At 48.2% G+C, this 22,139-nt stretch overlaps 1 protein-coding gene across 2 annotated transcripts in view; it reads left to right on the forward strand.

Annotated features, from left to right (window-relative positions):
- pcsk5b (proprotein convertase subtilisin/kexin type 5b) overlaps positions 1-22,139 on the forward strand; it is a 602,404-nt gene that overhangs the window by 455,357 nt on the left and 124,908 nt on the right. For both annotated transcript variants that reach the window (XM_072516608.1, XM_072516609.1), the window contains exon 23: positions 18,366-18,566. In XM_072516608.1, the coding sequence (XP_072372709.1) occupies positions 18,366-18,566 (201 nt within the window). The remainder of the gene's footprint in view (positions 1-18,365; positions 18,567-22,139) is intronic.

Consider the following 22,139-nt stretch of genomic DNA (forward strand, 5'->3'; position numbering starts at 1 on the left):
AAGACCCTTTCCAGCAGTGGCGATGGCGGCGCTACCGGGAATGACGGGAAAATCTTCCTCGCAAATTCACAAACCTGCAGACACCTAAAGATTTCTGACAGCTGGAGACCAATCATCTCTGGCAGCTCCTCAAAGCTCACACTCTGCCCCTCCAGAAACAAATCCCTCATTCCTTCCACTCCCTTGAACTCCCAGCTAATCTTGCCAGCTTGAACATATGGTGAGCACAAATCAGCACCAACTTCGACACCGCTACTTATTTAAAGTGCTGCCGAAATGATCTCTCTATTTTCAATGTAGCGACCACCATTGGGTTACCCGAATATTTCCCTGGAGAGAACGGAAGTGAGGCTGTCACCATTGCCCTTAGCCCTGACCCCTACATGAACCTGAGTCCATCTTTACCCAAATTGCTTCCTGATCCCCACACCAGCCCAATAGCTTCTCTGCATTCGTCACCCAATAGTTATATATCTGGCCCAGCAATGCCAAGCACCCTGACTGCTGGTCCCTCTGTAGCACCGTTTTCCGAATCCTGGTTAACTTGCCCGTCCAAATGAAGAACAAAATCAATCTCTCCACTGCCACAAAAAGTTATTTGGTAACAAAATGGTAGACATTGAAATAAAGACAAAAGGCGTGGCAGAATGTTCATTTTCACAGATTGAAGTCGGCCTGCCAAAGGTAGATTGGCCTTGACCCTACTTACTAGGCTCGTAAATTCAATTTGTGAAGCCGGGCCCAATCCTGGGCCACCTGTACCTCTAGGTAACTGAAGTGAGTGCCTTTAAATAGAATGGCAACAACCCCAGATTAGCTCCCTTCCCCGGCAGAGAGATCGCAAAACACTCACTTTTCTCCAAATTCACTTTATATCCTGAAAAAGCCCCAAACCACTCCAACAGCTCCATTATGTCCCCTATTGTCAGGATTGGGTCGGCAACGTACAATTGAAGATGGTCTGCGTACAGGGACACCCTGTGGTCCCCCCCGCCTCACTATCCCCCTCTACTTATCCAAATTCCCCAAAGTGATGGACAAGGGCTCAATCGGCAACACAAACAGGAAATATCTCGAGCTCAAATTATTCGTATGAACCCTGGCTTTGGGTTCCTTATTTAGTAACTTAATCCACGACACAAACTTAGGCCCTATCCTGGACCGCTCCATCACCACAATCAAGTAGCTCCACTGTACCCTATCAAAGGCCTTCTCTGCATCCAATGCCACAATAGCCTCCTATTCCCCCCCCTTCCGATGACAGCAATATCACATTCAACAAGCACCACACGTTAGAGGATAACCGACTACCCTTTACATACCCTGTTTGATCCTCTCCAACAACCTGAGGGAAACACTCCTCCATCTGAGCGCAAACACCTTAGCCAAGATCTTTGTGTCCACAATCAATAAAGAGATAGATCGGTATGACCTTATCTTTCTTTAATAGATGCAAGATGGATACCTGCATCAGCATCTCTGGGAACGACCCCCACGTTACTAAATCTTCAAATTCTCCACCAACAACGGCAAACTTTTCATAAAATTCCACTGGGAACCTATCCGGCCCAGTGCCTTGCCAGTCTGCATATTCACTATTGCCTTCCAAACTTCCTCATCCCCCAGTGGCTCCTCTAACCCTTCATGATATTCCCCCTCCACTGTGGGACACTCGAATCACCCCAGAAACTCTGCCATGTCTGACTTTCCTCTGGTGGTTCCAATCTTTACAATCTTGTATAAAACACCTCAAATACCCCATTCACCTTGTCCAATGCGGACACTAGCCCACTTCCCATGTCCCGAACCAGAATGATCACCCAAGAGGTTACCTGCCACTTCAGCTGGCAGCCAGCAAACAACTTGCCTTTTCCCCATATTCGTATGTTGCCCCCTTTGCACGTTGCAACTGACACACTGTCTTATCTGTGGACAGTAGATCAAACTCTTTCTGCCGTTTCTTCCTGCTGGCTAGGAGCTCTGTGGTGGTGTCCTCCAAATACTTGCCGTCCACCTCTAAAACTCATCCACCAGCCATTGGCGTTCCTCCCATGCCTCCCTATCGACCTGTGCCTTACATGAAATTATCTCTCCTCTCACCACCACCTTCAAGACCTCCCACACCAAAGGTGTGACATCCCCATTCTTATTGAACACTACGTAATTGTCAAACACCCTTGCCACCTTTGTGCAAAACTCCAAATCTGTTATCAACCCTACATCTATACTCCAGGCCAGCCATTGAGCAAATCCCCTCTTCAAAACCACATCCACCAGGTGCGGAGCACGGTCCAAGGTAACAGTCGCAGAATATTCCACTTTCTTCACCCCTGGCAACAGAGACCTTCCAATTATAAAGAAATCAATCTGCGAGTAGACTGGTGAAAAGAAGGAAAATTCCCTGTCCCTGGGTACAAAAAGCACCACAGATCCGCCAGCACCTTCCCCACACACCCCCTACCCCCCAAAGGGGTCAACAACTTTGGCTTGGAGCGATTCACTTTCGGTTTGAAGACTGTATTTCAATATCCCCCAAAATCAACTGGTTTATATTCATGTCGAGAATAGCTGCCATCATCCAGTTCATAAAGTCTACATCATCCCAATTTTGGGCATATATATTTGTCAAATCATCGACTTACCCTCCAACAACCCTGTAACTATGACATACCTGCCCCCCTGATCTGCCACCACCACCTGCATCAGAAACCAAACTCTTTTGTTAATCAGGATTGCTGCCCACCGGGCCCTACTAGCAAAGCCCGAATGGAACACCTGACCTACCCAACCCTTACGGATCCTTACTTGGTCCTTCACCTACAATGGTCTCCTGCAACAGCACCATATTGGCCCTCAGACACTTCAAGTGAGCAAAAACTCTTGCCCATTTCATGTCACCAAATGGATCGGGGGTCTCTCTCCCGTCCCCCCTACCAAACTCCAAAAACCAGAGCCCATGCAAGATGGCACCCAGCTCACCCTTCGGATGGGACAAAGAACAATTCCTATAACCGTCAGCAAACTACCTACCCCCATACCCTTTCCCAGAAATCCTCTTGAAACTGCACCTCTCTCCACTATCCCCATCCCCATCTCCACTATCACCATTCACACCTCCTAGGCACACCATGCATCAGCAAGCTGCAGCCGTTCTCCTCCACCTCATTCCCATTCACTGGCGAACTGACATTTGCTAGTGAGGTAGCCCCCCCCCCGCAAAGCAGAGTCCTCCACCCCCAGGTGAACAACAAAGGAAAAGTAAAACCCGCACCCCCAGTGCATCCACCTCAAAGTATCAAAACTTCCCCATCCCCTACTCCACCCCAGCAACTGCTAATCACCTCTCCGCTTCCATATGTCCTCCCATACCCACAGAACTTCAAAAAAGGGAGAGAAGCAACAAAAACAAGAAGAAAAAGACCCAAACCTTATTTCAGTTGACAATAACTATATACAGAGAGAGTAAGAGGCACCAGAAAAAATAAACAAAAGAACACACACAACCTATTACAACAATATCCCCAAATATACCCATCCCAACAACAACAGCAAAATCATCTTCCACCATTCTCAGTTCAGTCCCAATCCTTCAGCCTTCATGAACTCCCCAGCCTTCTCTGCCATCTCAAAAGAATCGTCCCTGGAGGTATGTGTGACCCTCAGCTTTGCCGGGTAGACCACTCCAAAACGCACTCCAATCTTGTAAAGTGCTGACTTTGCCTGTTAAAGGCTGCACGCCTTCTCACCAGATCCACTGTAACATCTTGGTATATTCGAATACCACTGCCTTCCCACTTCGCCTCCCGATTCTGCTTGGCTCATCTCAGAGCTTTCTCCTTCATCTGATAGCTGTGAAAAGAAGCTATCACAGCTCTTGTTGGCTCATTCCTGGTTTCAGCTGGAGCGACCGGTGGGCCCTATCCAACTTGAAGGGGGGGAGCATTGTCCTCCTCCTCCAACAACTTCTCAAACATCAACAAAATGTACTCAGTTCGTCAGACCCTCCACCCCGCAGGCAGCCCACAATCCCACGGTACTGCCACCATGACCTATTTTCCAGGTCTTTGACTTTAGCTCTCAGGCCCTTATTTCTGTCTTCCACCTTCAGCAGCTCAGCTTCCAGTGAGGGGAGCTGGTCACTGTGCCTTGACAGTGCTTCCTCACCCCCTCCCCACCCCCCCACCCCCACCTTCAACACCACACCATGCTCCCACCATTTCCGCCATCCTTCTAAGTGCCTCCTTTATCGGGGCCTGCGAGTCCTCCACCGACTGCTTGAGAGTCTCCAGCATCTCCCTTCTGTGGCATTCAAAGTGTTTGCTGAACTGGCGTTCGAATTCAGCCACCATCACCTGCAGCAGTAATAGGAGCGGCCCCACCAAGTGTACTTGGCCCTGCCATCTTCCCTCCTAATGCACTCCTCACTATGGTCAAATCTGCTGGCAGGCTAGCATTCGCACCTTTCTTCCCAATATTCTTTCTTTGGTTCTTGGACATCTTTTAATAATAAGTCTCAACTGGGACGAGTTTGCTCACAACTTTTCCCTGGAAAATGGGTGGAAAGGGCCAAAACCAAGGACTCAGATGGGAGCTACCTGAGGTCCTCGGAGGTTGCATATATTTTTTTATTTTTTTAATAATTTTTTTATTCGCCTCCTTTTTCACATTTTCTCAAACAATAGTCAGCAAGATATGTCAATCCCCATAATAACAACGATCCCATCTACCCACCGACCCCCAAACCTCAACCCGCATGTTTACATAAACAAATGACAAAAAGGAATCAGGGATTACCCTTAGTCACCCTTGATCTTACACAGCTCCCACCCCCCCCCCCCCCCCGCAAGTCTCCAGCTCCTCCCATCCACTGCCTCTTGTAGAACTCCTCCTCCCAACCTCGGTTCCTTCCCCCCAACTTTCCACCCCGGTTAGACCGCTCGGACCCTGTTCTGCCAGGCTCCGATGGCCGCAGCCCCTCCCCCCACCTCACTCCCATTCACTGGCCGGTTTAAACCGGCCAGCGTGGAGGCCCCCGCCCGGGTCCGTTTCCCCCTTGCCCGGTCCCAGGAAAGCCCAAAGATCCCCTTTTAGCACACAAGTCCCGCATATCCACCTACACCACAAAGAGCCCTCATTTCGAGTGAATGTCCCGTCCCTTCCCTTGTCCAAATATATACAACATTGGCTCCTTTAGCCTCTACACCCGCGCGCAGTGATACAAAAAAGAAGAAAATACAGTCATGAGTTTACATCGGCCCATGGCCATTCCTCAATTTGTCAGTTCTGCCACAGTCCTTCTGCTTTCGCAAACTCCTCCGCTGCTTCCGCCGTTCCAAAATAAAAGTCCCTGAGCTTGTAAGTCACCCTCAGCTTCGCTGGATATACAATGCCGCACCGCACCTTGCTAATGTACAGTGCCCTCTTCACCAGGTTGAAGGCAGCCCGCCTCCTCGCCAGCTCCACCGTAAAGTCCTGGTATACACGGATACCAGCTCCAGCCCATTGCACCACCTGCTTCTGCTTGGCCCAGCTCAGAACCTTCTCCTTCGCACTGTACCTACGGAAGCACAGAGTCACTGCCCTTGGCGGCTCACTCGCCTTTGGTACAGGCCTCCACGACCGATGAGTCCGATCCAGTTCATATCAGGAGGGATCCTCCCCCTCCCCCAATAGTTTTGCCAGCATCGCAGCAAAATACTCAGTCGGCTTCGGTCCTTCAACTCCTTCGGGCAGCCCCACAATCCTCAAATTCTGTCGACTGGATCTGTTTTCCAGGTCTTCCATTTTTCCTCGCAGATCCTTGTTAGTGCCCATCACCTTCCGCATCTCCTTCCCCATCGAGGAAAGTTGATCACCGTGCTGCAATAATGTCTCCTCCACTTCCTTCAGCGCCTCCCCTTGCGCTCGCACCTCCGCCACTGCACTCGCCACCTCCGTCCTCACCGGTGAAACCGTCTCCTCCACCAGCACACTCAAAACATCCCTCATCTCCTTCCTCACCGTCTCCATGCATTTAGCAATCTGCGCCAACTGCTTTTCGAATTCCGCCGCCATCACCTTAGTTATTTCTTCAGCCGTAAGCAATGCGGCCTCCCCTGGTGCTCCAGCCTCCATTTTCCTTGGTGACCCCGCGGTGACCTTTCCACTCCCCGACGGACCTTCAGCTGTTTTTTAACGGCCGTTTTTTTTGCTCACTCTCGACATTTTTCTTTTTTTTTTCTTTTTCCCTATGCCTTCACTGTGCCTCCTCCGGGCCTTCTCCCTGCTTCTGGCGCCTCCGTGGACCCTGGGACCGGGCTTAAAGCCCCGAAAATGCCGTTCCCGAATGGGAGCCCTCCATTGTGCGGCCGCCTCCTGCCCGCCGTCACCGGAAGTCCGGAAGTTGCATATATTAATACACAGAGCCCTATTCTTTGCAGACAGAAGGAACATATACGCACATTGCATCTGTTTCGGCGAAATGAAACAAGTAATAGCCATTGTTTTTTTCATTCCTCAGGGCATTGCCTTGACCAATTAGATTATAGCTGCCTGGTTTAAATATGTAAACAATGCTTGGCAGTTAACTGTCAGTCATCATTAGCTGGTGCATTCTATATGGCAACCTGTCTACCAGTTAGTCTATTTGCCAAACAATTGGCACACTCTTCTTATATAATATAAAGTGTTTCCCTGGCATTGCTATTCTTGCAATTGTCCTGGTGAGTGAAAGCCAAAAAGCTTTGACAAAATGCCTTTTTTCAGCAATATTCAAGTTCTGTACTACTAAATGACTATTTGTAAACCACAATGATCAGTGTTCTCTTGTGGTAAAGACAGAAAGTGCTGGAAATCCTCAGCAGGTCTGGCAGCATCTGCAGAGAGAGAAACAGAGTTAACATTTCAGGTCAGGGAACTTCAGAACATGGGGACAAGAGTCATTAGGAGACCAGGATGCCTGCATCCTGAGCTCAAAAGAGGAGATGGTTTTCTGGATCACGTTGCTGGCTGCAATGGGGGCCCACAGCATTCAGTGTCACTGGGAACATTGAGTACGATGGCATCTTCCTGCCTTATACCCCTACTTAACTGCCAAGACAACCTCATCTTGCTATTTAGCACAATTAGCAAATTATCAATCTTTTGTTTCCCACCTCAGCCTCCTTTCCTTACACCAACATTCCCCTTCTTAGTTTTTGATTTAATACACCCAAGTACTGCCACCTACCCAGTCACAGCAGCCCAAGGAGGAAGGCAAAGAGCAACAGGTGTTTAGGTGTGGAGCTGGCTGTTGGAGTTTGGTCAGAGGTAGCTTGGGGGTCAAGGGGACTAGACCTGTGTAGTAGTTGTACTCTCCGTATATAAAGTTCCTCCTAGTTAAATAAATCGCCATTGTGATTTAAAACTCCCTTGTCGCTTGCCTTGCAATACAACATTGGTGATGAGAATAAAGCAATCCAGTCAAAGGAAACTCGTCAAAAATTGGAGTGGGGGGGGGTGGGGGGGTGGCGGGGAGAGTGGCCTCTCAGGGTCCTGAAAAGATAAAAGATCATCAGCAGTCAAATAGTTATGCCAGTATTCGTGAAAATTGATCCGTTTGACCTGGAGGTTGAAAGGCAGAGGAGCCAAAGGAGAAGAAAAATTACCCGCAGTCATAAGGGTTAGAGGCCTGTTACCGCTGTGGGGGAGAGTATTCCCAAGTATAAGGAATTTATCTGTTTCAAATGTAATAAGAAAGGCCATATACAAGCCAGATGCAGTCACACAGCCTACTCAAAGTTCCCCAAAAAATGGCGGTGACTCCAGGAACAACCTTAAGGAAGACCCTGAAGAAAACTCAGAAGAATACATACTTGACATGGTGAGATCATGTAAAATACCCTCCTATTGACATTGTCTTTGTCGTCAACGATCATCTTTTTAAAATGGGGTCAATACAAGAGTGGCTCCACAGTACTGGGTGAGCAAGCATTTAGGTATCTGCAGGGAGGGCTGCAGCCTGTGAATCTCAGCAGTACTTTGGCCACCATAGGCACCTATACTGGGGTGGCACTGAAGATATTGGGGACGGCATCCATACCAGTATCATACCAACAGCAGTCAGCCCAGCTGCCTTTAATCGTAGTGAAGGGACAAAGGCCAAGCAAGCCTCATGGGGCAGGATTAGCTAAACAAAATCAAATTGAATTGGTTAGAAATATTCAGCATCACTGATGGGGTTGTCCAGGACCTTCTGAAGAAATAGCACAAGGTCTTCCAGTGAGAGGGTGCATCAAAGGAGTGAAAGCAAAGATTTTTGTAGACGCAGAGGCAATATCAAACCTTTTTTGTGTCAGAAGAGTGCTTTATTCTCTAATCCAAAAAGTGGAAGTGGAGTTGAAGCATCTGGAAGACCTGGGGGTAATTATTCCAGTACAGTTTTACGATTGGGCAGCACAGATCATCCCAGTATTGAAGTCTCACACAGTTCAAACCTACGGTGATTACAAGATGACAGCACTTGTTCGGGTATCCTGAGGGGCAATTCAGAATATCCAATTCACCTAACAAGCATGTCTTTCGGGACTTTTGGAAACCAGAACACCCGGAAGAAATTCCCACAGACTCGGGGAGAATGTGCAGACTCCACACAGACAGTGTCCCAAGCGGGAATCAAACCTGGGACCCTGGCACTGGAAAGCAACAGTGCTAGCCACTGTGTTACTGTGCTGCCCCGGGATAGAAGATTACAGGGCCCGTTAGCAAGGGGCCCGAGCTCCCACCACACTGGATTTCAGCCACGTATACCAGCAGCTTGAGTTGGAAGATGAATCAAGAAGATTTGTTACCATAAAAACCCAGAAAAGCTTCTTCCAACATACTCTGGTATGTCATAGATCTGCACAATGGAGAGCCTTTTGCAGGGATATCTGAAGGTTGTTTTGTATCTGGATGTTATCCTAGTGATGGAGGCAACACCAGAGGAACATAGAGCAAATTTGGAAGAAGTCCTCAAGAGGTTTAAAGAAGCCAGTATTCGGCTAAAGCGAGAGAAGTGCTTGTTTCAGACTGATGAGGTCACGTATTTAGGTTTCAGGGTTGATGCGAAGGGATTCTACCCTTTTCGCAATAAGATAAAGGCAATAAAAGGGGTACCTGAACCAAGGAACATGTTGGAATTTAAGTCCAATTTAAGGATGGTCAATTATTACAGCCGTTGTTTACCCAAACGGTCTATCATTTTGGCACCCCGGCATCAACTGTTGAAGAAGTGGGAAGATTACCATAGGACGTCTTTCATTCAGGTCAAATGGGCCCTGCAATCGTTGGCTGTGCTGGTGCATTTCAACCCAGATAAACCCATCACAGTCACTTATGATGCATTGCCATGTGGCATTGGTTTGGTATTCTCACCCAAAATGGAAGATGGTGTGAAGAGGCCTGTCGCTTTCATATCCAGAACACTGTCAGATTCTGAGAAAAAATATACCCAGATCGACAAAGAATGTCTGGCGGTCATTTATGCTGTAAAAAAAACTTAATCAATATGTTTTTGACTGGTAATTGCCCATTGTCTCGGACTATCAACCATTACTTGTCATTTTTTGTGAAGATAAACCCGTCCCACCAATTGCACCAGCCTGAGTGCAAAGATGGGTATTGTTCTTGGCCGCCTATTCACCATAGACCAGGAAACAAGAGACTTTGCACGGGCTTCCATTGCCACAACCAATATCTGAGCCTTCCACTCTGCATGAGATGGTTCTGGTTCTAAATTTTCTTGACACTCTACCTATTTCATCTGGCCACATTAAAACATGGACCAACAGAAACCCTGTGTTGTCAAGAGTTAGAAGGAAGGTTCTCACAGGCGGGCATTTTGAGAAGTCAGAACAGATTAGGCCTTCAATGCACCGCAGGGATGCAATCACTTGTGAAGACAGGGTTCTCCTGTGGGGTTTAAGAGTGATAGTGCCACCCCTGGGGCAACAGCCTCTTCTCCAAAAATTGCACAGTGGTCATCCTGGTCAGTCCAAGATGAAGGCGCTGGTCAGGAGCTAAGCAGAACAAAAGGATGGTTAATCAATGCAAACAGTGTCAAACTCAACACAACCGTCCGCCTGCAGCAAGTAAGCACTCTTGGTTGTAGCCCGGGTGTCAGAAGACAAAGCTCTACATTGACTTTGTGGTTCCATTGTTTGGTATGATGTTTTTGATTGTGGTAGATACCTACTCAGAGTGGCTGGATGTTCATTCTATGCGTTCAACCATTGTGGCAGCCACCGTGGACAATCTGCAGCAAATCTTTGCCATTCATGACATATCCCAAGGTTATTGTCAGACAATGGTTCAGCCTTCACAGCCGAAGAGTTTGAACTCTTCATTAAGTCCAATAGGATCCAGCAGTTAAGGACAGCCCCCTACTACCCTGCAACAAATGGGCTGGCTGAAAAAGCGGTCCAAATGTTCAAAGCATCAATGAAAAAACAAGCTAATTGGCCACTACTGCTTCATTTAGTGAACTTCTTACTCTCATATATATCATAGATATCAGAATATTCAGTGCTGAAGGAGGCCATTCGGCCCATTGAGTCTGCACTGGCTCTTTGGAAAGAGCACCCTACCTAAGCCCACACCTCCACCCTATCCCCACAACCCAGTAACCCCACTTAACCTTTTTTTGGGGCACGAAGGGAAATTTAGCGTGGCCAATCCACCTAACCTGCACGTCTTTGGACTGTGGGAGGAAACCGGAGCACCCGGAAGAAACCCACTCAGACACAGGGAGAACATGCAGACTCTCGGACAATTCACCCCGCATACTGTTCCTGTGTACTGTGCTCCTATTTTCTATGTATCTATGTATACCACCACTGGGGTCATCCCAGCTGAGTTGTTAATGGGCAGACCTGGTTTGACTTCATTCTTCCAAATTTGGCAGGGAGGGCAGGGACTAAGCAAGCCTCACAGGCCACCATTAAACAGTCAAGAAGGACAGGGCGTTTCAAACAGAGGATTTCGTGTATGTCTGGAACTTTAATGGAGGACCAGAATGGTTACCCAGGAGAGTTGTTGCCAGGACTGGGCCAGTATCCGATGTCATAGACCTACAGGACTGTGAAGAGAGAAAACATGATCATTTGAGAAGAAGAGAAACTGTCGCCCCCACAAAGCGAGTGGATCCAATCCCAGCTACCAAATACCATTTGCCGAGTCAGTGGTGTTAGAACCAAGATCTTCTCAAGGCAATCATCAGAGGCCATAGAAGGAGTTGGCGAGGTAGTCAGTACTGCCTCTACTACAGACTCTACCAATTTTCCTTGCTGTAGACTCCGATGCTTGCGGTCTGGAAAAGCCAGTTGCCAAGTTGAGACATTTGGCAAGAGTTAGGAAGTCACCTGATAGACTTATCTTATGAACTTTTCTTTGAACTCCTTTACTGCAACTCTCTTTGGCAGCATATAATTGTAAATAAGAGTTTTTCTGTTTTGTTTTTCAGGGATTTGAAAGGGAACTTAAGGGAGGAAGAATGTTACCTATTAGGTGTTTGGGCGCAGACCTGGTTGTTGGGGTTTGGTCAGAGTTAGCTGGGAGTCGAGGGAACAAAACCTGTGTAGTAGTTGTGCTGTTCTGTATATAAGGTGGTTCTTAGTTAAATAAATCACTGTTGTGATTTAATGCTGCCTTGCCGCCGCTTGCCTCGCAATGCAATACGCGCGATCCAGTTTTAGTTTCACTTTTGGTTTTAAGCAAAGCATACAGTACACAGCTCTGCTGCTCATATCTTCAAGCTTTCTATCATTGTATATCTGTTCTCATTTGCCTATTCTCAATAAATGAACCCACAAGGTGTTGACCCAATCCCTTATGAGTGATTGGCATCTTTATATCATTATAACACACACACACATCACCAGATAGAAGGATAATGGTAGTCGATGCATGGGAACATTACCATCTGCAAGTTTCCCTCCAAGTCACACATTATCCTGACTTGGAACTATATCACTATTCCTTCTCTGTCACTGGCTCTAAAACGTACAAGTCCCTTCCTAACAGCACAGTGGGTCCATCTACAACACATGGACTGCAGCAATACAAAAAGGCAGCTGATCACTATTCTCTCCAGGGCAATTACGGATGGGTAACAAATGCTAGCCTTGCCAGTGATGCCCACATCCCACAAACTGAAATTAGCTTTGATATGGAGATGCTAGCATTGGACTGGGGTGGGCACAGTAAGAAGTATACCAGGTTAAAATCCAACAAGTTTGGTTCAAATCACTAGCTTTCGGAGTGCAGCACCTTCATCAGGTGAGTCACCTGGAGAAGGAGCTGCACTCCGAAAGCTAGTGATTCGAAACAAACCTGTTGGACTTTAACCTGGTGTAACACTTCTTACTGAAATTAGGTTGGAAGCTGGCATAGAGTTGGGATCAGCACATGGTGAGTCACCAAGTATGAGTGGGTTAAAGCAGTCCAAAGATAAAGGATAGTTTGTGTACCAGTTCATTAGAGGAAGAAGTGGTAGAAAAATACTGTTTCAGAGGACTCGGATGGGAACCTGGATGAGGTGGCATATAGGAGAGCAGCAAATAGACATGTACACAGTGGTAATGCATCATTAACTGGCCTATTAGACAATCTCCTTGATGTGTTGGGTGTTCTGGATCACAAACAGGTCACTAACACTGGAAGTGGTGCAACACTATTTTATTATAAGGTTAACTATATTAACATACTTGAACTGTGGGTAAATGCAATACCAGCTTTAACTGTTGACCCTTGCCTAGTCCTAACCAGGTGATGCACTCAGCACATGGTGAATGTCTGTGTTGCAGGCTGTGAGCTCTGTGCTCCGAGCTGGCTGCTACTAGAATGAGCGGGAACTCTCCTGTCCCCTGTCTTTATAGTGTGTGTGCTCTCACTGTTGATTGGCTGTGGTGTTGTGTATACTGATTGGTCCCACTGCATGTCCATCAGTGTGTGTGTGTGTGTGTCTGCACCATAATATACTGGTGTATATTATGACATCCCCCCTTTTATATAAAGAACATGTGCCTGCGTGACAGTAAATATCGTGTAGTGAATGTATCTGACTATATGTGTGCATGTTATTTACATGACTATGTACATGAGGCTAATCTATTTACACGGGAAGGTGCCTCGTGCAGAGAAACAGGATGTCACATCAACAACAAAATGAACATTATATACAAACTACTGGAACGATGAAACAGGATAACAGAACAGATCAAGGAGTCCAGCATTGTAAAACTCTTAAGTCAAGTCTCTGAGGTGGGCGACAAATTCTGGTTGACCGCCTCAAGGGTGGGTCAGGAGCCATCGGCTGAGGAACGGGCTGGGCCACGGCAGAGTGAGGAGGATGCAGAGTATTCTGAATCTCCACATAGTCCAGGTTGGGGACAACAGCAGGGCGTGGCACGGGTGGAGGATCACGTAGCGAGCGTGGAACGAGACGAAGGGCACGCCGATTGCGGCGGCGAATGGAACCATCTGGCAGACGAACCAGGAACGAGCGGGGAGACACCTGCCGAAGAACCACAGCAGTTGCAGACCAGCCACTCTCCGGAAGATGGATGCGGACGTTGTCATCTGGCGCCAGAGCAGGGAGATCAGTCGCCCGAGCATCATGCCCCGCCTTATGCTGTGCATGAGACTGTTGCATCCGTTGAAGGACCGGAACGTGGTCGTGGTCTGGGACGTGAATGGACGGCACCGTGGTCCTGAGGGTGCGACCCATGAGCAGCTGGGCTGGCGACAGGCCCATGGAGAGTGGGGCCGAACGATAGGTCAGCAAGGCGAGGTAGAAGTCGGATCCTGCATCGGCAGCCTTGCAGAGGAGCCGTTTGACGATGTGGACGCCCTTTTCCGCTTTGCCATTGGATTGGGGGTGCAGGGGACTGGATGTCACATGCACAAAGTTGTACCTGCTGGCAAAGTTGGACCATTCCTGGCTCGCGAAGCAGGGCCCATTGTCCGACATCACAGTGAGTGGGATGCCGTGACGAGCAAAGGTCTCCTTGCAGGTACGGATGACCGTCGATGATGTGATGTCGTGCAGGCGTACAACCTCCGGGTAGTTCGAAAAATAGTCTACAATCAGAACATAGTCCCTGCCGAGCACATGGAACAGGTCAACGCCTACCTTAGACCAAGGGGACGTGAGCAACTCATGGGGCTGTAGGGTCTCAAGTGGTTGGGCCGGCTGGAACCGCTGACAGGTGGGGCAGTTGAGCACTGTGTTGGCGATGTCCTCATTGATGCCGGGCCAGTACACAGCCTCTCGGGCCCTCCGTCGGCACTTCTCCACGCCAAGATGGCCCTCGTGTAGCTGTTCCAAAATGAGCTGGCGCATGCTGTGCAGGATCACGATGCGGTCCAGCTTCAGGAGGACACCATCGATTACTGCCAGATCGTCTCTGATATTGTAGAACTGTGAGCATTGGCCCTTGAGCCACCAGTCCGTCATGAGGCACATGACACGCTGTAGTAGGGGGTCAGCCACAGTCTCGCGGCGAATGTGGAGAAGGCGTTCATCCGTGGCCGGCAGATTGGAGGCCGTGAAGGCCACATGGGCATCAACCTGGCAGACGAACCCCTCTGGGTCAGACGGGGTTTTGACTGCCCTGGACAGAGTGTCGGCTATGATCAGGTCCTTGCCCGTGGTGTATAGGAGCTGGAAATCATACCGCCAGAGTTTAAGCAGAATGCGCTGGAGGCGAGGGGTCATATCATTCAGGTCTTTTTGTACAATGTTGACCAGCGGGCGATGGTCGGTCTCGACAGTGAATTGGGGGAGAGCGTACACGTAAACATGAAATTTGTCGACCCCAGTCAACAGGCCCAGGCACTCCTTTTCGATCTGCGCATAGCGCTGTTCCGTGGGGGCCATGGCACGTGACGCATATACAACGGGGGCCCATGATGAGGCCTCATCGCGTTGCAGGAGCACCGCCCCAATGCCGGATTGGCTGGCATCCGTTGAAATTTTTGTTTCCTTCGTGGGATCAAAAAATGCCAATACCGGGGCCATGGTAAGCTTGGTCTTAAGCTCCTCCCATTCACGCTCGTGGGCGGGAAGCCATTGGAAGTCTGTCGTCTTCCTGACCAGGTTCCGGAGAGGTGTGGTATGGGAGGCGAGGTTGGGGATGAACTTCCCCAGGAAGTTGACCATGCCCAAAAATCGGAGGACCGCCTTCTTATCCGCTGGCTTCTGCATGGCCGTGATGGCTGCCACCTTGTCCGCATCCGGCCGCATACCCAACCGGGAGATGTGGGCCCCTAGGAACTTGAGTTCCGTCTGGCCGAAGGAACATTTGGCTCTGTTGAGGCGAAGGCCTTGGTCCCGTATTTGTTTGAAAATGCGCTGGAGGCGACTGATATGCTCCTGTGGGGTGGTGGACCAAATGATGATGTCGTCAACATAGACGTGCACACCCTCAATGCCTTCCATCATTTGCTCCATGATCCGGTGGAATACTTCTGATCGCCGATATAATCTCAAACGGCATCCTGTTGTAGCAGTATCTGCCAAACGGGGTATTAAAGGTACACAGCTTTCTGCTGGACCTGTCTAGTTGAATTTGCCAGAATCCTTTCGAGGCGTCAAGTTTGGTGAAGATGTTGGCCTGAGCCATCTCGTACGTGATCTCCTCGCGCTTGGGGATAGGGCAATGCTCCCTCATTATGTTGCGATTCAGATCCTTTGGCTCAATGCAGATCCGGAGCTCGCCGGAGGGCTTCTTTACGCACACCGTGGAACTGACCCAGTCGGTTGGTTCCGTCATTCTGGAGAGCACTCCTTGGTCCTGGAGGTCCTGCAGCTGCTCCTTGAGATGGTCCTTGAGGAGTGCTGGGACTCTGCGAGGTGCATGAACCACAGGCGTGGCGCTTGTTTGAGCAGGATTTTGTAAGTGTATGGAAGCGTGTCCATGCTTTCAAAAACGTCACCGTGCTGGTCGATGATGGCATTGAGTTGCGCCCTGAAGTCTGCATCCTGGAAGGCAGACGTGTCCTCTGGAGAGAGAGAGAGTGTACTCATTGAACGAGGTTTAGGAGTTTGCACGCCTGTGCGCCTAGCAGAGAGTCCTCCGAGGAGCCCACGATCTCGAAGGGAAGGATGGCTTTTCGCGAGTTGTGCGTCACTTCGAGTTGGCATGAACCGGTAGCAGGAATGACGTTGCCATTGTAGTCCACTAGTTGGCAGGTCGACGGAAGAATGGTTGGTTTAACCCCAAGGGTCTGAAAGGCTGACCACGCTAGGAGATTAGCGGAAGCACCAGTGTCCAGGCGGAATCGTATCTGGGATCGGTAGACCGTCAGGGTGGCACACCACTTGTCGTCTGGATCAATGCTGTGCACCGACAGCGGCTGGTGGTTTTTATTCAGGTACAGCCTGTTCTTTGTTATAACAGCGACTCGAAAAGACGTCCTCGGTGTCACTGGTCTGCGGGAAGTCGGAATCGGACTCGGTTTGGGCGTAGGTAACTGTTTGTTGCAGGGTTCTTCATAGGTTTATTTCATTTCCTGGTTCAATTTGAGGCATTGTGCTGTCATTCCAGGTGAAGGAAGGTTGTTTTACAGCTTTAAAAGATTTTTTCTTTGATTTGGGACGTTTCCCCTTTAAATGGGCGTGGTCCAGGGCCTCTGACTTCATGACGTGTGTGACGTAGTACGTAGGCGGCGTTTGCACATGCGCAGATCGCGGTTCCTTTACTGATGGACGTTTTCGTGATTGCGCATGCGCGGCGTCGCGCAACTGCGCAAGTGCAGTCCCTTTAGAAAGATGCCCGTCGACCAAAATTGTTCTCTGCTCTGGGATTTCGGCCTCGAGGTGAGTACTGGCACTTCTCTTACCTTTTCTTGCTGGTTGGAGTGTGTTTCCCTCATAGTATTTGCCGAATTTGTCCAGGATTGCCTGGAAGTCGCTCCCGTTTTGCCCCTTGGAGGGCTTGAATTTTTTAAAGATTTCTTCTGCTCTGGCACCGGCGATGGTGAGGAGAAGCTCTGTGTTTTCAGGATCGGCCAGGTCTTCTAGTTCGGCTGCCAGTAGGAAGATTTCAAACTTTTGCTGGAATGCCCGCCAGTTTCCGCGGAGATCGCCGTGGCACTGGAGCTGCTGCGGAACCCGGATCTTGAACATCTTGCCTGGGTATCGTTGCTGGTTGTCACTGTACGCTGAGGTATTGCTATCTGGACTGAACCAGTTCACTCCTGGTATCATGATGTGTTGGGTGTTCTGGATCACAAACAGGTCACCAACACTGGAAGTGGTGCAACTCTATTTTATTATAAGGATAACTATATTAACATACTTGAACTGTGGGTAAATGCAATACCAGCTTTAACTGTTGACCCTTGCCTAGCCTTAACCAGGTGATGCACTCAGCACATGGTGAATGTCTGTGTTGCAGGCTGTGAGCTCTGTGCTCTGAGCTGGCTGCTACTAGAATGAACGGGAACTCTCCTGTCCCCTGTCTTTATAGTGCGTGTGCTCTCACTGTTGATTGGCTGCGGTGTTGTGTATGCTGATTAGTCCCACTGCATATCCATCAGTGTGTGTGTGTGTCTGCACCATAATATACTGGTGTATATTATGACACTCCTGTCCCTGTTAAGGACCATGGGTGAGGCCAGTTCCACCTTGACAAAGGCAGGGCAGAAAAATTGCCCTCTATACAGCCTTTGTTCGAACTCCCTGGTGTGCTGCAGCAAGGAGGCTCTGTCCGTGCCCCATACAATGTCTATTGCAACCTTTGTATGCATGGGTCACCTACTCTTCTGCAATCCCTGTGAAGGTGTCCAAGGCACCAACACACCTCGAAAAAACATTCCAGATGATTTTCAGAGACTTTCTAATAAATGATGTTCCATAGATTTTACTTGTTTGCTCTCCATTTGCCTGGCCCTTTAATTAGCACTACTGTCAGACTTACCTTGCTGCTTTATGATTCTTTTTTCAGGAATGGACAAAGGAGAGGTTGCTGGGACCAGCATTGTCCAATCTTGTTCTCCTGGTGTCACATTAGCTGGTTGGGCTGTGTGATTTCAGGATAGCGCTGTTTCCACATGCTTGTATGCACATAGGGGACCCAGCTACGTGTGCCCATATCAATGAAAAATGGAGCACGAGCCACATAGGTAGAAGCCTGTCCTTACCCCTGGATATCAAAGGAAACCTGCATAACTCTGCTATAAACCAGGCAAATAAATTTTGCAGCCTGTGTGTGTGGCATTTAATGAGTCATTTAAACGTTCATACTATTGGCGTGGAACTTCCATTAAATTTTGTTTTATAATTTAAAGATATTTATATTTCATGCAAATTTTGACTGATGAAAAATGAAATGAATGTGCCTTTCACATTTTCCATATCTTCTCAGATAAATTTAGGAACGACCGTTACCTTTTCAATTCTGTATGCAGAGAGGATTGTCCTACATCTCACTATCCTGCTGCTGGTAAAATCTGCCTTCCATGTTCCAGTAACTGTGAAGTGTGCACTAGTGATACACACTGTGTAAAGTGTTCCTCCGGCTACTACCCAAACCCTGAAGGATGCCAGCAGCTAAAATGTGAAGAAGGTAAGTAGTAATCAGATTCTTCATGCACTGCACGGGTTTAAAGCTGCATCCTAGTGATAAACTGAAGAATTATATCAACTGCAACTACAAAGACAGATTACTTTATGGAAATTCCTTGTAATAAAAATGCAGTATGTAAATAAAATGGAACCTGAATATATCGTCTGCTTCAGAGCATTCCAGATAGCAAATATGCACCTAAATCATGTTTGTTTTGTGGAGCTTTTGATCATTTTAACAAAGAAAATGGACTTAGATGAAAATATATCCATTGGCTGAAATTCTCCACCTCATGTCATCGGTAGCGGAGTTTCCGGTGAGGCACAAAATTCAGCGGTTGTGAAGAAAACGGGATACTCTGGCCCACCGCTGATGTCATGATTCAAGTTCATGCCCCATGCCAGCGAGAGGGTGAAAATAGGTCATTAAGACCCATTCACATCCACTTGCCGTGCTGGGCACCATGTCCTCTGGGCCCACGTGATTCCCCAGTCCTCTAGGCCGGGATAATGTGGGCGAGAAGTGCTATGGGTCTTGACAAGCATGCCCCTGATGCAGTGGACTTTGCGGTGGGCCAAATGGGCAACCCTTAAAGGGAGTTGCCCCCAAAGTCCACCCGAGGGCTACTCTCCTCCCCCCCCCCCCCCCCCCACAATGAAAAATATGCCCACCCCACCCCCAACATATCCCACAGAGACCCACTAAATAAAGAGACTCCTACAGAGACCATGTAAATAAAGAGATCCCCACAGACCTATCAGAAGAGAGACCCCTGTCAGGAAGCCCCCCAGAAAAGGGACTCCTGTCAGGTAGCCCCCCAGAAAAGAGCTTGCCAGAAGAAAAACCTCTGTTTGGAAGCTGGAGAGCAGTCCAGACAGAGGCAGTGAAAAGAATTACTGTTGTAACACTCAACTGGCCATTATGCATGGCTCAGACATGCACTATCGGTCAATTCCTGGAAAGAGAAAACAAGTCAGCTGTGTTTAAAGGTTCTCAGATCTTTGATCGCTAAGGCATTCATCTCTGTTTGATATTGATTTTACTAGGCTGTGATTGACAGCTTCCACACGCACACACACACACACACACATACACACAGCTGTCTGCATTGTTCCATTCATCTTCCTTGGTTGAGTAACTCTTGAGTGCTCTAACAACAATGTTTATAAATACGAGCTTAGATTGACAGCTGCTGGACCACATCAAACAATTAAGTGCTTTCAAATAATCTCCCTTCATGCTTGAGTGATTTTGAAGTGGTCAGCTAGAAATTGACAACACTTATTTAGGGAGTCACTGTGTGGGGGGGGGAAACCTTTCATTAAGGGGGTGTCTGGGGGATCCCTTTATTAAGGGGGTCTCTGGGAATCGCTTTATTTAGGGGTCTCTGGGGATCCCTTTATTTAGGGGGTCTCTGAGGGGTCCCTTTATTTAGGGGGTCTCAGTGGGTATGTAAGTCGGGTCTCCCCTGTACTAGTGGGGGGGAAAGGGAGACCCAGAAAATCTGGGGACGGGGCTGAATTGCGCTGCGGGGGTGGGGGGGTGGGGGGTGCGGTGCTGAATTGTGATGCAGTGGCTTGGCAAGCTGCAGAACCTTGTCGTCAGGCCACCCACGTAAAATGGCGACCTAATAGTGGGATTCCCTTGTCCCTTGCAATACTTCCCATGCATAAATTTGCATGGCTAAGGATTGGGAATTGCTTCCTCATTTGCGCTTCTGAGTGCAATTCAGCTCCGGTGGGAGAACAGAGGGCGGAATTCTCCATAGCCCGACGACAAAATCGAGATCGGTGAGAATGGCCTCCGACGCCGGATCGCGATGCTCCGCCCCCCCCAAATTAGCATCATGCAATCGCAACGCCGTCGGCACGTCATCAGCTGACCCACCCACAAAGCTCTACCCCTGATGGGCCGTGTTTCCGATGGCGCGGGTCTCTTGTGGTCCCAGCAGTCGGAAACCTGGCGTGTCGGCTGCGGACAACGTCCAGCGCCGCCACAGTCATCCGGTATCCGTGCCACTGGTTGGGGGGCTTTTGCTAGGGCTGTGGGGAGTGGGTGAGGGTGGCCAGAGGGTGGGCTGTGGGGTTGGGGTGGGCGGGTTAGGGTTCCAGCACAACTAGCACCATGTTTTCCAGTGTGACTGGTGCAGCTCGTCAGCCCTGCGCATGCAGGACCTGGAGATTCTCCAGCCATTTTCCGCGCAATCCGCGGGTGTTCTACACAGCGCCAGTGCTAGCCCCTCACCGGTACAGGAATCGGTGAGGGGTTCACGCTGATTTTCCTGTCGTGAATCACCCACGGATTCTCGGTTGGCGCCCGCACTTAGCCTCAGGAACGGAGAATTTCGTCCATAGTCTCCCAAATGGAGAATTTCACTATTACGTAAGAATCATCTAACTGGGAATTTCTAATTATGAAAATTAGTAGGAGTTTGTTTAATTTCTGTCAAAGCCGATTATGGCCATGAATGAACATCGCAAAGTCGTGACCAAAAAGTCTTTATTGATCTCAGTGATTCTCAATAGGTAAGAGAGGGGAGGATGGGATGATTTGATGAATGTAATATTGAGAAGAAGCCAGGGTTCCTTTCCTTCATTATTGCAATTACCTTTTATTATCCTACTGGAGTGTATACATGTGTGGACACCTGGTGAGGAGAGGATTGGACATAGCAGTGAATAGTCCATTAGAATGTATTGTTATACTTAAATAATACTTTGATTAAATAAATTAATGCCCACAAACGTGTACCATACACTGCCGAGACAAAGTGGTTAAAATGGGGAAAATTGGGGGGGTGGGGGGAGCAATTTTTAAAAGATGCCAGTTGACTCTTCACAAGAGTTACATCATGTTGGTGCATGTTTGCTATATGGAAAGCACTGAAACAGGTGATATATTCAGGTTATATTTTATTTAAATACTTTATATGTAAGCTTGCATTAATACCGGATTCCAACATCTCTTGATTAACAATCGATATGTAACATGTTCCAAATGAATTACTAACATGACTCTCCGCTACCTTCACAAAGGGTTTAATAGTTAATGTAATTACTGTACATGAATAAACTCATGTACATAATGTATTACATTTTCCCTCACATTTTTACAGTTAATTAAAATTAACCACCATATTTATTAGCCGAAACAGATTTCTAATCTCTTATTTTATAGGTTAGACAATGAAAATGAACAGCAAAGTGGTTGAGAACTAAAAGCTGTCTTAGAGAGAAGACTGTTTTAAGAGATGTTGCCATCTATATGTGTTATCATACCTTACATGTGAAGCTTCATTTAAAATTGCATGCACTCTGCATATTTCAAAAATACAAACCATTTAGGCGGACATGGTTCAATAAATAGAATTTCATTTTTCTGAAAATAATGAAAGATGATCAGGGAAAGGCAGCGCCAAAAGGTAGATAGTTAGTTATCCTAGGATTTTCATCCTGAAAAGGCTCATCTCCACCTCTGCACCATCCCATCTGGTACTGAAATCCTTATCCGTGCTTTTGTTACCTCCAGAATTGTCTATTCCATTGTTCCCAGTTGGCCTCTCACATTCCACTA

Source organism: Scyliorhinus torazame, chromosome 9 (assembly GCF_047496885.1).
Source record: "Scyliorhinus torazame isolate Kashiwa2021f chromosome 9, sScyTor2.1, whole genome shotgun sequence".
NCBI classification, from domain to species: Eukaryota; Metazoa; Chordata; class Chondrichthyes; order Carcharhiniformes; family Scyliorhinidae; genus Scyliorhinus; species Scyliorhinus torazame.